The following is a 15163-nucleotide window of genomic DNA, read 5'->3' as shown; positions in this document are numbered from 1 at the left end:
AATGGAGGGTAATGAGTCATTTTCAGGCCTGTGCAAGAAAAAAAAAAAGAGATCCTGGCAGCTAAAGGATTAAATGTACTTTGGATTCAATAACTGTACACTGTTATTGCTCTGTCATCCCATATACTATGTTGTAACTTTATTGATCAGCCTTTGCTGTACTTTTTAATCTAAATGTTTTCCCATTTCTCCATGGGTAGCAACCTCAGCACTCCAGCTGTGGAAAAACTACAAATCCTATCTTGGCTTTGCGAGTTATGTATTTCTTGCAATGCCTCATGGGACTTGTAGTTCCACAACAGCTGGAGTGATGAGGTTGCCTAACCCTGCCTTACTTCGCTAATGCAATATACTATTTAAATGTATGATAAATGTGACCATTTTGATAAACACATTTTAATTTTTTAAATCAAGACATTTAACCAAAGATTCACTCACAAAGCGATTAACAATCTCTCCATGTAAGCAAAGCATGCCCACAGCTCTCCCTTCTCCATCTATTACACGACGAAGCCTCATGCAGCCGTCAGCACCGTGTCTGGAGGATTCCAGAGCTCCACATGGGGCACGCTTCACATTGCAGCACAGCTGCTCGTATCGATCGATCGCTCGGCGCGCAGCTGAGCTGTTACGCTCTGCAATCGATTCATCCTGCCTTTTCGCACACACGTGGGTACACAGCTGCTATGGCGGAACAGTCGGTGACAGCAGAGTGTGCAGAAGCACAGGGACCTGCTTTAGGGACAACACAGGGACCCGGACCTGAACCTCTGTCTGGTACCGGAGCCTTAACAACGGCGGGGGCAGTAAAATCAGGTCAGGGAGCGGAATGGCGCGTGGTTTGTTATTTCTTTATCATATCACTTGTATTGAATGTTTATTTAAACAATCCAATATGTAGACGCCTGAAGAGAGCAATCATGACATGTCACCCTCCATCTGCTGGTGCGCTGTAGCTTTGCCATGTGATTAATACTCCGGCTCTGACATTAGCACGTCGTTCTACAGTCTTGATGGCCTACACAAAATTCGTAGGAAGACTCTGGCTGCTCCATTAGTACACAGGATCTTTTTTTTTATTTATTATTAGTTTGTTGGGTTATAACAGCTTCTCCCACAATAAAAAAAAAAACTTCAATTAAGTTAGGGATGACAATCTAGAAGTATGTCCTGTGATCATTTGATATAGCAGACATCCCAACCTGCAAAACCTTATTTCAGGGAGGTTCCCGTCTCATTTCAGGGAGGTGCCCTTTCTGTTTTTTGTTTTTGTTTTTTTACAGCGGCCGTCGTCAGAATATAAAAGAAATAATAATGATAATATATATACACACACACACACACACACACACACACATACATACATACATACATACATACATACACACAGAGTAAAATAAAATCCATATACCAATAATACAATATATTTATTTATATATACATCAGATTTGTGAATTGATGTTCAAGTATCTGTCAGTGTAAAGGTCACAATTTATTAGACAGCCCGAGACCTTTTTAAAAAACCGCTGAGGAGTAAAGTCCCTGATACACAGTTGACTAGTTCCTATGGGCAGCACATTAAATAAATGTTCTCTATAACTAGACAACCAGGACATAAAATGAATTCTATATTATCCACAAAGGGTTAACAGCACTCTCTCAACCCTGCAGCAGTGCCTGTACCTGCTCTCAATAGTAGTCTATGTCCGTCCTCTCTGTGCAGCAAGTAGCTTCTTCCTTCTGAGAGCCAAGCCTCGTTCTGAGGCTACTCTAGAGATCACATGACCTTCCTCCAGGAGGCAAGCCTCACTCTGAAACTTCACCCCCTGATATCTTACCAGAAAGGTTTACTCAGAGTAATCCTTTCAGGGAGAAAATGCCTCTCTCGCAGACATCAGGGAGCTGCTGTCCAAAAGAGGGAGACTCCCTGAACATCAGGGAGACTTGAGATCCCTGATATAGTTGTGTACTTTGTCGAAAGTTGAATAGCCGCTCAGATAATTCTAGCTGGAGGGTCAGACATGTACAGTAATTTCTGGTTTATTGCAAGCACATTCTGTAATGATTGTTATTAGTGATGATCTCAGGTTCAGACCAAACACAGAAGGAAGCTTCTATGCCGCCTTATTAGCTCCAGGGGAATACCCCATCCCTCAGCTTGTTTGTAAACTGAAGGGGCGGGGTGCAATGATGTTGTTGATCTTATGTGGCCATATAAGGTAAATTATGTCAGCACAAGCATCCTGCCCCTTTGTTTATGGTCAGCCGCGGGGCAGGGAATGCCCCAACCCACAGCTGATTGGGTGGGAGGCTCATATAGCGGCTGTGTTCAGATGAGCTCTGGCTTGGATCAGGACAAGGTCCAAACGTGAGCTCATCCCTAATTGTGTTCACCATTAAGCTAGCCATACACCTTACAATTATCTGCAGATTTTCTGTGGTCAGATGGAAAAAGTGCAACAGATTCCTCCATCTGCACTTAAAGTGACATTACAGTAAAAAAAAAAATCCCCTCCCCCCATGTTAATGTTTCTGCTCGTCTCCTGGCTGAGAATCCGAACTGCGCATGCGCCCACCCCAAGATCCTTTTCGGCCGCACATACAGTTCCAGATTCTCGGCGCGGGAGCGCGCAGCGATAACGAGGTAAGTTTAAACCTCTTTTTAAAGCGTGTTTTAAAAAAAAAACGTTTTGCCTATATCTACTGCTTGTTAGCAGTAGATATAGGCAAAAAAAACGGAGGGTTCAGAACCCCTTTAACTGTGTGGATGGAGTAATCTCCACCTGGGCCAATCTGTTGCACTTTTTCCATCTGACCACAGAAAATCTGCAGATAATTGTAAGGTGTATGGGCACCTTTTAGATAGGACCCAATTTACTAATGGATATACGATTACACATCATGGCTGACCATGGAAGTCTTATGCACATTGACTTTTATTATTACAGGCATTTATAGAGCAAACAATTTATACCGCACTTTACATACTGTACATTCACATCCGTTCCTGAACTCAAGGAGCTTGCAATCCGAGGTCCCTGTTTCACATGCTTACATACATGCACCAGGGCCAATTTAAAGTGCAACTGAAGCCAAAATTGTTTTATTTGTGGATGGAGTGGAGAAGGATTAGAACAGCTGTCAGGTTTCTATTGCTGTCTGTGTCCCAGCTAGGGACATTCACCCTCTGTATTTGTCCTGGTGACTATTAAAGAAAATCCCAAATTTTGGATTGTCACCACAACAGTAATAGATGGTAAATGGGGCCACTAGTCCTGGTAACCCTGGGGACATCTAGGGATTATGCTCACTTTGGATGAATTTCTTCTCAGTTCATGCTGTGGCTTTTGGAAAGGATGTGAACAATATCTCCCCAATGGGACCCAGATGGAAAAAACAGCTGGCAGGGGCTATAACCCTCTCTTACACCATCCAAAAAAAAAAAAAAAAGGTTTTGGTTTCAGCTCTACCTTTAAACTGGCCATATTCCAGTAGGATGTTACTAAGACATTAGTTTTTGGAACATTCTTTCAATTTTTTTTTATATTGTCAGTGATGTCTAACTGAATTTATTACAATGGGTCTTTGTGATAGAATGTTTAGTTTAGTAGTTCTATAGGTTTACATACATCTCATGTTGTGGTATGGCCACAAATTGTTTTCTTACATGGTTAACTTTTTTAAGTTAGAGTTTGCGATTACAGCTGCTTGGTTCACTTGGCTGTTTAAAGCCCAACTTTGCAGCGCACCCCCTGCACTGCAAGGGTTAAATATTCATATAGATGAGGGGACAAGAATAGGCAGCAAAACCTACCGTATTCCTCCCAGCTGCATGACCAGTCCCCGCCGCTTTTCTTCTTGTCGCAGGCCTTTGAACATGATCATCCATAATGCAGGACCAGTAGTCCTGCATTGTACTTGAGGAAGTCGAGGGCCAGCCCTCAGCCCGGGATGTTGAATAGTGGAGAAAAGCGTGCCGACTTCTTAGGGGATGAGAAAAAAAGTAAGCATTTGTACTAGGGATGCACCAACACTGATACTAGTATCGGTGCCGATGGCGAGTACTCGTATTCACCCAAATGCTTCGATGCCCAGCCCGATACTTCCGGTATCAGGAGCGAATCATTACACGCTGCCCGGCTTCCTGTTTGGCCGGGAAGCTGGCTCCATGGAGGGAGCATCGAGCCGGCTTCCCAGCCAATCAGGAAGCCGGGCAGCGTGTAATGACTCGCTGCCCGGCTTCCTGATTTGTCGGGAAGCTGGCCAATCAAGAAACCGGGCGGCCGACTTTCTGTTTGGCTGGGAAGCCGGCTTCATGCTACCTCGTCACCTCATGACGAGGGCGCATGGAGCTGGCTTCCCGGCCAATCAGGAAGCCGAGCGATGCGTCATTACACGGCGCCCGGCTTCCTGATTGGCCAGAAAGCCGGCTCCATGCTTTCTCGTCACCTAGAGACGAGAAGCATGGGGACGGCTTTCCTGCTAATCGGGAAGCCGGGTGGTGAGTCTTTACACGCCGCCTTGCTTTCTTAATTGGACTTCCGGTATCGGCGAGTACCGAAAAAATAATAGCGGTATTGGTGCATGCCTAATTTGTACTGCTTTCTATCCTCCTAGAGAAAACAAGCATTTAATCCTTGCAGTGCAGATGGGACATTGGCACTGCAAGGGTAATATTTTATGCAGCCTGGAATTGAGGTTTAAGACTTGTGCTGGATATGTGTGTTTGCCCCTTTCTAGCTCGATGCTGGGGTCCTTTTTTAAGGCAATAATTTCCTGTGACATTAATAAATTATTTTCTCTTTGACTTTGTTGCGGTGGTAACACTTGGATACTTCATATACCATTTGATGATGGCAGCACGTGTCTAATTGACACTGTAGCACCCACAGCATATACTATTTATAAAGCAGTGATTATAACTTTCACCAAACATTCTCTGATGGAGAACCAATCACTGTCATTTAAAACACATAGACCTGGACAATTCTCCTGCTTGCTGAATGTCAGATTCACTGCCTTGTAAGCATGCTCCACAGTTTCTATTACAAGAAGTACATTGGACCACATGAATAGGTTCTCTGCAAAATTCCATTTACCATCTTACAGTCATGTGAAAAAGAGTTTATGGAAGAACCTGTGCAAATGGAATTTACCATAAGAATACATTACCATCCTGTCTTTTTTTTTTTTTCTTTTTAATTATTAGAGTTTAATTTTTTTTCTTTGGTGTATATTTACCTCTCATATGTGCAAAATTCAAAATAGCATTGCCATAGGTACTATGGATTGTACATATTTTGGGTGAACAGTTCCATGTGACCCTTTGTAATTTTTACCCAATCAGTGTAAAGCTGGCCATATACCTCAAGATGTTTCTTTCAGCCCTTTGGACTGAACAAGAAGAATTACTCAATTTTTCCCCATTTACGCTTAAAGGAGAACTATGAGGTGAGTGCTTTTCACTCACCTCATAGTTCTAGCCGACCTGTGACAATGAGACTGTCACAGGTCGGCTTAGTAGATCGGGAAGTGAGCGAACACATACCGGCGTCTCGATCCTGTCACTGCTCTCTGCCGTGACAGGGGAGGGGCTGGATTCCCCCCTCCCCGCTCCGATCCACCAGTGCTGACTGGCGGAACGGACGGGGGAGGGAGCGGGTACAGCTGGCTCTGCCTCTAGATAGGCAGAGCCAGCTGTCACTCACGCAGCTGGGCAGATCCAGACATAATTGTCGGGATCCGCTGTAGCTGCGGCGTCTCAGTATACCGCCAGCTACAGCTTGCGGTATACTGAGCCTAGGGTGACGGGAGGACGCTAGTTTGTGTCCTGCCGTTACCCTAAGGAGAACTATGGGGAAAAGCCTTAACCCCATAGTTCTCCTTTAAAGAACTCCAGGGAAAACATTTATTAACCCTTGCAGTGGGGCTACCCCTGCACTGCAAGGGTTAACTGCTTATTTGTGTCTAGGTGCTACAAAAAATAAAAAAGTTATACTCGCCAGATCATTCGAGCTGACTTGTTCTTAGACCAATCGCTAAAGCCTCTCTCCCCCTCTGCTGCAGTGGTCTAAGAATCCTTGTGTCATCACATTCTATATAGACATGAGGACACTGAGGAGCATTCCATTTGTGCAGTGGAGGATGAGACATGCATCAGTGACGGGAGTAGCAGAGTCGGCTCGGAGCTTTGGGTGAGTATAACTTTTACACCTAGAACAAATCTGAGCTGTTAACCCTTGCAGTGGGGTGGTAGCCCCACTGCAAGTCATGGATGGAGGAATTTCCAATGCCAGCTATTGTGTTCTGATAGCTGGTGCCCGTGACTGTCAGAATACCTGAACAATGAGTGCTACTGATTGTCAGGTGAACAGTGACTGCAGCCAATTTTCCTCCTTGATCTTTGACAACAGCCCTTGTTGAGTCCCGTGGGCAGTTCAGCAGGAAATGGGCAAAATTTGATCCATGTAAAGCCCTTTGTGCAAATGTCTTAATCAGGGCTCCCCAGATCCTGGGTTCACATGTTTTGCCAACACAGAACTCTGTTCTGAGAATGATGAGCATGCTCACAACATCTTGCTACATGTGCCAATTTGGCATAACATGTTTAGCCAAGTAAAACTTTTAGAAGGCGGCCAGCAATGACGGCTCCCATGACAGGTGTATTTTAAGCTTACTATAGATGGGGATTTGTATCCCCAATTGCTGTATCCGCGAAACTTACAGCTGTTTCTCCTGTAACTCAACCAATTGGCCTGAGGCAGTGTTTAGCATGTTTAACCAATTCCTTTCCTCCTCTCACTGAGAAGAAAGAAAGTTTGTCCAGTTCATGCAGCTTGTTGGGCAATCTGTGTAATTAATAACAATTGCTTGAGTTGATTGGCAGCTCTTGTTATTGCCTCGGTGGCTAACCCCAAATGGCCCAAATCTTTGCTCAGCATAATGTTTGCCAAACATGTAGCGATTTGTGATCTGGGTATGAGCAGTTGCTTGGGCGCTTTTCCTTACCGAAAGATGTAACACGCAACGTATTTTAAATTAAAATATCGAACGCAAATACAATCTATCAGTTATAAATGTCTATAAATGATAATTTCTTTGATCTGAACTAGGGGCAGTTCTCCCACATACATGCAGATATTTGTTTGATCACTAGAGGTCACTAAATTAATCAAATGTGGGATCTTTGGGTTGGATTTGTATTCCGTTTGATCAGTTTAGCTTCATTGAATGATTAATTGAATGATTAATTGAATAATCACATTGATGCGTGTATGTGGCCACATTTAGACTGGGTACAAGATTGAGCAGTTTATGTCCACCCTTAATCTGCAGATGTTCTGTGGTCAGATGGAAAAAGTGCAACAGATTCCTCTATCTACGCTAAACTATGAACTGGGCCAAGCTTCAGTACCTTGCTAGTCGGCCCCGCTGGCTGTCAAAATACCTGAACTAATGCCTGCATCCAATCGGATTGTTCAGGTATTTTGAGGGCCAGCGGGGACAACTTTGGCCCAGTGGGAGATTTCTCCATCCACATAGTTCAGTGTAGATGGAGGAATCTGTTGCACTTTTTCCATCTGACCATAAAAATCTGCAGATAATCTAAAAGGGAATGGCCAGCTTTAGAAATTGCATTATTTTCAGTCGGCCCAGGCAAGGGATAGGCAGTCCAGCTGTGATGAAACTACAAATCCCATTATGCCTATCTGTAGGACTCATGACTGTGGCTGTCGGAGTCTTGCAATGCAATGAGTTTTGTAGTTCCTGTCTTCCGCAGGTTGTTTGTTGTATAAAATAATGCCCTTTCCTTTAGCACAGGGGTCTCAAAGTACCGGCCCGCGAGCCGGGACTAAGTGGCCCGCAGCCAGATGACAAGTCGGGCACACGGTCACGGACCTGATGCCCGACTTGCGGGAGCAGCTACATGGTCTGCATCTCTGTCGGATGCAGACCGCAGAGCTGCTCCTGTCAGCTCCGGCCGGAGCTCTGTCAGTTCCGAGCTCCGGTCGAATGATGGATGATTAGTAAGGTCTGCACTAGACCTTACTAATCGCCACTAATCGGCACTAGATCACCAGGGAATGATGACGTGCCCCCTCCCTGCACATTATTTCTATGTGTGTGTGTGTGTGTGTGTGTGTGTGTGTGGGGGGGGGGGGTTGTATTTGTGTGTGTGTATATTAGGCCCCGTTCACACCTATATTTCAGGTGCGATTGGGGCTTCCTGTGTCATAAACGTGCATTTTCCTGCACAGGGATACCTAATCTGGCATTTACATGTAGCAACTGTCACCCATTCAAATTAATGATCGGGTGACAGCTGCTGCATGTAAACGCCTACATACCTCATGTAATCATATGTAATCTGCATGTAATCCTTTCACATATGATTACAAAAATGTGTTCAGTAGCCCCCGACTAAATTGAGTTTGAGACCCCTGCTTTAGCATGATCATGCGAGGAATTCAAACTGACACACGTCTCAACTTAAAACATTTCTGGTTTACGATTGAGCTCATACTTCTAATATGTTCCAGTGCTTAACATAATGCTGACTGCGCATGCACCTAGACCTTATCTACTGACCTGCAAAAAGCCCAGTTAGTTTGAGCTTGAGGCTGGTACGTGCTTACAGTTTAATTGCAGAGGTTAAAAAAATAGTTTTGTTTATGTGAAAAAGAAAAAGACAAACAGGACAAAATGGCTGAATGTAAAATATAACGGAGGATGAAGAATTTCATATATAGACATCCTTTCACATTCCACAGCAGTCTAGTCATATTGATAGAGTTGCACCAAGACAGAAGAGCAGTATCACATTGTTCCCCAATACTAGGGTGCAGAACCCTCATATGCAAATGGTAAATATAGGCATCCTAAAGAACATATATACTTGCATTCATAGGCACTATGGAAATGTGGAGGATGCGAAGCCTTGAATAGTATGTAGCTTCATAAAGGTGACTGATATGTTTAAACTAGAAGGAGAAATATAATGTCAGAAAATCACTCGCTATTTGTGAAGTAAAAGGGGAATAAATGCATTTATTTCTAGAATTACTCGCTGGTGTTTACTAACAATAGTATAATGGGTCGTTGAAGGTACAATTTAACAGTATAGTAGACTGTGTGTCAAGGACAACTGTAAGTAAATAGATAGAGCGGAAGAGCTACATGGAGAACAGGTAAATATTATGCAGAGTTGCAGCCCCATGCAGTGAGCAGAGGATCAGGTCATGCTGGAGGCTATAAATCAAAGCAAACACAGCACAATCCCATAGCATTCCATCTAAAAATATTGTGAGGAAACGTACAAACATTGTGTTGGCAATAACTGTGTTCAGGGAGAGATGTCTTACAGTCATTATCTGTTCCTACCACAAGTTATTGCAGCCATCAGTCCCCAAAGATAATGTAGGTAACCTCATGCATATCATCACCACTGGCAGAACTGACAAGAGATTAGAACAGCAAGTGAAATCTGAGGAGGAGGGGGCTCCATAAACACACATTTGAAAGATATATATTTTTTTAAAAATCCCCACAATTTGACCTACAATATTTGTACAAATATTGTTTTTTTTGTTATACGGTAAATTCAGGCTGAAACTCAAAGGCCTTTCCCCCCCCCCCTCTCTGCCAATCGCTCCACTGGCTCCCAATTGCCCAACAAATAAAACACACAAAGCCATCTACAACTCTGCCCCCAGCTACATCTCCAACCTTGTCTCAAAGTATCACCCAAACCGTCCTCTCCAGACCTCCTTCTCTCCAGCTCTCTAATTACCGTATTTTTCGCTCCATAAGACGCACTTTTTTACCCCCAAAAGGAGGGGGAAAATGTGCCTGCGTCTTATGGAGCGAATTCCGACGCCCGAGACATGCAGTTTCGGGCGCCGGGCGAGTAGTAGGAGCCACTGCTCGGCTTTAATACAAGTGATCTAATGAGATCACTCGTATTAAAGCCGAGCAGCGGCGGCGGCGATCGAGTTCAGCAGTAGGAGCCACTGCTCGTTTAATACGAGTGATCTAATGAGATCACTTGTATTAAAACCGAGCAGCGGCGACGATCGAGATTACCATAGAGTAGACGAAGAACGGACGTTCTTCGTCTGCTCTGTGTGATCACTGAGACCGTGGCTCTGTAATCACAGCGCCACCTGTCTCAGCGGTCACTAACTGCAGCTTCTGTCACAGCTTCTGTCTTAGAAGCTGTGACAGAAGCTACAGTCTGTCGAGTGCTCCATAAGGCGTGCCGGACCTCCCTGCGTCCTATGGTCCGGTGCGTCTTATGGACCGCAAAATACGGTACCTCCTCCCATGCTCACCTCCAGGACTTCTCCAGAGTGTCCCCCATAATCTGGAACACCTTATCCCAATCTGTCCGCCTGTCTCCTACGCTGCCCACCTTTTAGGCGATCCTTAAAACCCATCTCTTTGGCGAAGCCTATCTCATCTCAACATAACTGCCCTTTTACTTCTTCCAATTACTCAATCTAAACACTTATTACCTTTTGTATCACATGTCCCTCCTACTAGATTGTAAACTCTCACGAGCAGGGCCTTCCCAACCCTATTGTACTGAAATTGAATTGTAAATTGTATTGTAACTATATTGGCTCCTCCATTTTGTAAAGAGCTGCACAAATTGTTGGCACTATATAAATCCTGTATTATTATTATAATAATACATAGTGTAACTGGCCCCAGCCCCCTTTTCCAGCTTACAGGATAGAGGTAAAGTAAGGCTGATACTCAAGGACTTTTCAACATGAAAATTAGCTCTGCTGTGGCATACTACCTTTAGCTGGGATTGGCAATTTCAGCTTTTTATGCACCTTCTGCCCAGTTCGATTGATGGACACCTGAAATGTCTCAGGGCTGGGGTGTGCAATTTTGTTGATGGAGAGCCTCTTTCATCATCCACTTAACTTTTCAGCTTGCTATATAAAGTGCAGTCACAATATTATCTTCATGATTGCAGCATGATTCTTATAATATTGTGGCTTTTTTCCCCCCTAGTGTATATCCAGCCAAGATTTTTGCCTTTGCTTTGGATCTATTGTGAAATGTTTAGAAATCCTGATGGGTTTTTACTGCTGTCTGGGACTCTGTTAGAGAGTTCGCTAATTGCTGACCTGCCGAAATTGCTAGGCAGGAAGTGAGGGGAACTTTTCTGACCGCAACACACCAAAATACATTTTTTTTTTTTGTAGAGTAGGGGGACTAGAACCCTTGCCAGATTTGTACTTGTTTGTGATCTGTTAGATTTTCCCTCACGTCCTGTATAGTCGTTCTTTGTCTTTAGGACAGGAAATAAGGGAACATGTCTCAAATGGAGCCCAGGATAGCAGTTAAAACCAGTCAGGGTTTCTAATTTGATCTTTACTCTCTCCAAAACAAAAAAAACAATTTTGGCTCGACATACCCTGTAAAATGTTTAATTTATAAGGTAATTATATAATGGACTGCCCCTCATTTTCTGATTATCCTGAGGTCAAAGTTAGTGTTTTATAAATCAATAATGCAATCAATGAGAACAGAATTCTTCTTATTGTGGTTTACTATTAGTGGCTGCTATACGTTCCGGTACATAAGTACTCCAGCAGGCACTAGTACATTCATTTATGGCCATGACTCAGACTCTTGTTGGATTTTTGAAAAATTTCAGGGGCTTTGGGAACACAATATGTTGGGGAACATGCATGTAGCAGTCAGCGTAGCTGTTCATCTTAACATGTAATTGATGAGCGAAAACGCTGCTCTTTAGATATTTTTGGAGTTGCATTTTGAACATAAGCAGAAATCCTATTCGTTTTGGGTGGCTGACCTATAAATGTCTGAAATTGAACATGAAGTGGGTCAGGCATCGTAACATCAGGAAAACTTAGGAGTTTGTCAGCGACCAGGAACAAGCATGCTGGAATGCACGCTTTTCAGACCTCACTGAATGCATGCTTGTTCTCAATGAGCAGTTCACTTCCACGTGACCTTAATCTGCACATCCAGTTGGCTTCAAGTCTAGTTTGTGATTTCAATTAAGTTTTGAGACCTGCACACCAAAAGCATTAAAATAGTATTAAACACTCCAATCTTTTTTTTCCATATTAAATCCAGAGCAAACAAATATACATGGCCCAGCAAAGTATTTCTGTACATTTTTGCCCACTTAGTCATCATGTATCCAAACAACTGGCTCAGCTTCCTTGAACTCCCTGTCCAGTACAAGATCACAAGGGACAGAACAGTCTCCAGGAGCTGTTCACCTACACGCAGCTTACAAGCACACACAATGGTGGCTTTATAGGACCCTGCAAGGGAGGGGAGCCACTCTAAAACAGGATATCAAGGCCAGTGCTCAGGGGACCATAGGTGGTTCTGCAGGAAACAAACGTTTAACCACTTCAAGACCAGGTGTTTAGTCCTGGCTGGCCAATGTTTTGTACTTTGTTTGCCAGGGTCCATTATCTCCTAAAGGCGGCAGCATAACCAAGTGTTTCTGAATTCTACTAATCCTGTGTACATTGATAATCTTCATGAAAAGGATCTTCAAAGACTCATTGTTCTAGATCTCCATCTCAGGTGTGCCTACCTTTTGATGCAGAGTGTTAAGAGAACTATGGGGTAAGTGTTTTTCCCTATCGTTCTCGTTAGGGTCACGGGAGGACATGTACTAACCTCCTCCCGTGACCCAAAGCTCAGTATATTGGGGTCTATTGCTAATACTGTCGAGATCATCCCAGGTGCGTGAGTGACACTTATCTCTACCTATCTAGAGGCAGAGCCAGCTGTGCCCTCCCCCTTCCCACCCGTTCCTCCACTCAGCGTTGGAGGATCGGAAAGGGGAGGGGGTAATCCCTGCAGGGAGCGGTGACTGACAGTCACCACTCTCTGCAGGGAGATGATCGGAAAGTGAATGAGTGGTATGTGTTCGCTCACTTCCCGATCAAAAGAGCTGGCCTGTGACAGCTTCTTTGTCACAGGTCGGCTCTAACTATGAGAATGAGAGGAAATCACTCACCTCATAGCCCTCGTTCACACCTGAACGTTTTGTAGCGAGTTCTACGCTCGACGAACGCTCTACAAAACGCTCTACAATACGCTTAAAAATATAAATCCCATTGTATTCAATGGTCTCGTTCCCACCTTGGCGTATTTCCGCCCGTCCCTAACGCGCTACAAAACGGCCCACGCCTGAAAAGGTACAGGTACTACTTTGCCGTTTTGTTGCGCGTTTCCATTGGGCTACAGCCAAGTAGCCTTCGGAAACGCGCGACGGTCGCGCGACTTTTTTACCGCGAATCGCGGTAAAAAAACGCGCGACAGACGCGCATATGCAATACGCCTAGGTGTGAACGAGACCTTAGTTCTCCTAAATGCTACCCTACTGCCAGACATACTACAACATTTTGTTGTTGTTGTTGCTACTCTTGTTTTCCTGGCACTTGTTCATCATCTTGAAATAAAGATATCGTACTTGCCTTTAAACACTATTGTGCTTTGCTTTTTATTATACAGTGAATGGTTTTTATTGATGGCCTTGTCTAATAAAAGTACACTTGGCAAAAAGAACATCCGTTTAGACAATCGACAGGATAGGACAGAAATTAATTCAACTGCCCTTTTGTACACTTGGGCTGTGTCTTATAAGACATGCTAAGTTTGTGTTATTAGCAGCACTTAAAGGTCGTCATATTTTTATAAACTATTTGTGCCCTTCTTAATTTCTTCCTTTTCATGGGAACATCTCTCTCGTATACAAATGTTTGGCCATAATTTGTAACCATATATAAAGTCTCCCAGAAACCTCCAGCTGCTACTTTTGTTATAATCAAGAACATGTATGTCTGCTTCTGTTGTTTAAAGAGAATCTGTTGCCAGAACATTTATTTAAAAAAAAATCTTCCAATGTAATTATATGTGCATTTAAAGCAGAACCCTGTGTAATAATAACAAAGCCAGCATCACAGTCTCCATCACTGATGCTTCCAGACTGGAAGCTATCGCTCAGTTGACACTATACTATACACTTTAACTCATTCCACTGCAGCCACATAAAAGGCTATGTAAGCAGGTGAAGAGAGAGGCAGAGTAGTTAGGCCAGCACAGAGAAAAATTAGATACTCCCAAACGGGGATTGGGCTTTGATGTGCTAGGGGAATTAACTAGTGGTGCACCGAAATTTTCAAAACCGAAATGGAAAAAAAAAAATGTAAGGCCGAAACCGGAAATGTTTTTTTTCTAAAATAGAAAAAGGGATTGAGAACACTGAGTCCTCAATCTCTTTTTCTGCATCCCCTGTTTTCTGCATCCCTTGTGGGGATAGTATGTTTACCATGTCCACAATCATGAATGAACAGGAAGTGATGTAGATCACTTCCTATTCATTCATAATTGGGGAAACAGTAAACATACTATGTCCTCAATTATTTACAAACACTCAGCGATCGCTGAGTGTTTGTACCCGCTCTCTATCCTGACTGGCTGTCACAGGGGCCTGAGCGGGGCAGTATGGGAGGAGAGCTCAGCCTCCTGTGACAAATCAGGAGGGCAGCGGTGTGGGGGCGGAGACAGCTGTCCTACACCGCTGCTCTTCTAGTCTGTCATACCAGCCGCTCACAGAGCTCTCCTCCCCCCGCACCGCTTGGCCTCTTGTGACAGTTTCTCTCCTCTCCGCTGGGGCACAGAGCAGCGACCAGCGGGCAGGAGAGAAAGCAGGGATGCAAAACTATTTCGGCCGAAAGATGGCACTTTTGGCAAGCTATGACACAAGCTACAAGCTATAAAACAACAATGGGCTAAAAAAAAAGCTAAAGAAAGAAGGGGAAGAAGGAGTACATTCAGGAACAGCTGTTATTTATTTATATTTTTGCTGGATCTGACGTTATTGCAAATAAAGGACACGTCTTTGATGTGAAGATGAGCACTAACCAAAGTACATTGTAACAGTGCTGTTGTATTTTAATTTATGAATCGATTAATCCGTACAGGAGCCGCTGTTGGATCTCATGATACAGAGTTGGACAAGGCCATCAAATCGTCAGTAACGTTTTTGTAACAATTAACTTGTTTGCAGGTTCATTCCTACAGGAGACCTAGTCATCACACCTTATACCCAGATCGGGACCTGTTCCCCCCCCCCCCCCCCCCACACCAAGAC

The 15163-nt window shown here is 43.9% G+C and overlaps 1 protein-coding gene across 1 annotated transcript in view; it reads left to right on the top strand.

The window, feature by feature from the left end:
• The first annotated feature begins 658 nt into the window (after positions 1 to 658).
• Positions 659 to 15163, top strand: part of DPH1 (diphthamide biosynthesis 1) — a 230786-nt gene continuing 216281 nt past the window's right edge. Inside the window, exon 1 of the mRNA XM_018557659.1 lies at positions 659 to 816. Within this exon, the coding sequence (XP_018413161.1) occupies positions 687 to 816 (130 nt within the window). The 5' untranslated portion in view covers positions 659 to 686. The remainder of the gene's footprint in view (positions 817 to 15163) is intronic.

Source organism: Nanorana parkeri, unplaced genomic scaffold (genome assembly GCF_000935625.1).
Source record: "Nanorana parkeri isolate BGI_ZX_2015 unplaced genomic scaffold, ASM93562v1 scaffold294, whole genome shotgun sequence".
Lineage (NCBI taxonomy): Eukaryota > Metazoa > Chordata > Amphibia > Anura > Dicroglossidae > Nanorana > Nanorana parkeri.
Note: the sequence above shows the minus strand (reverse complement) of the source record. Positions and strands in the feature narration are given on the sequence as shown.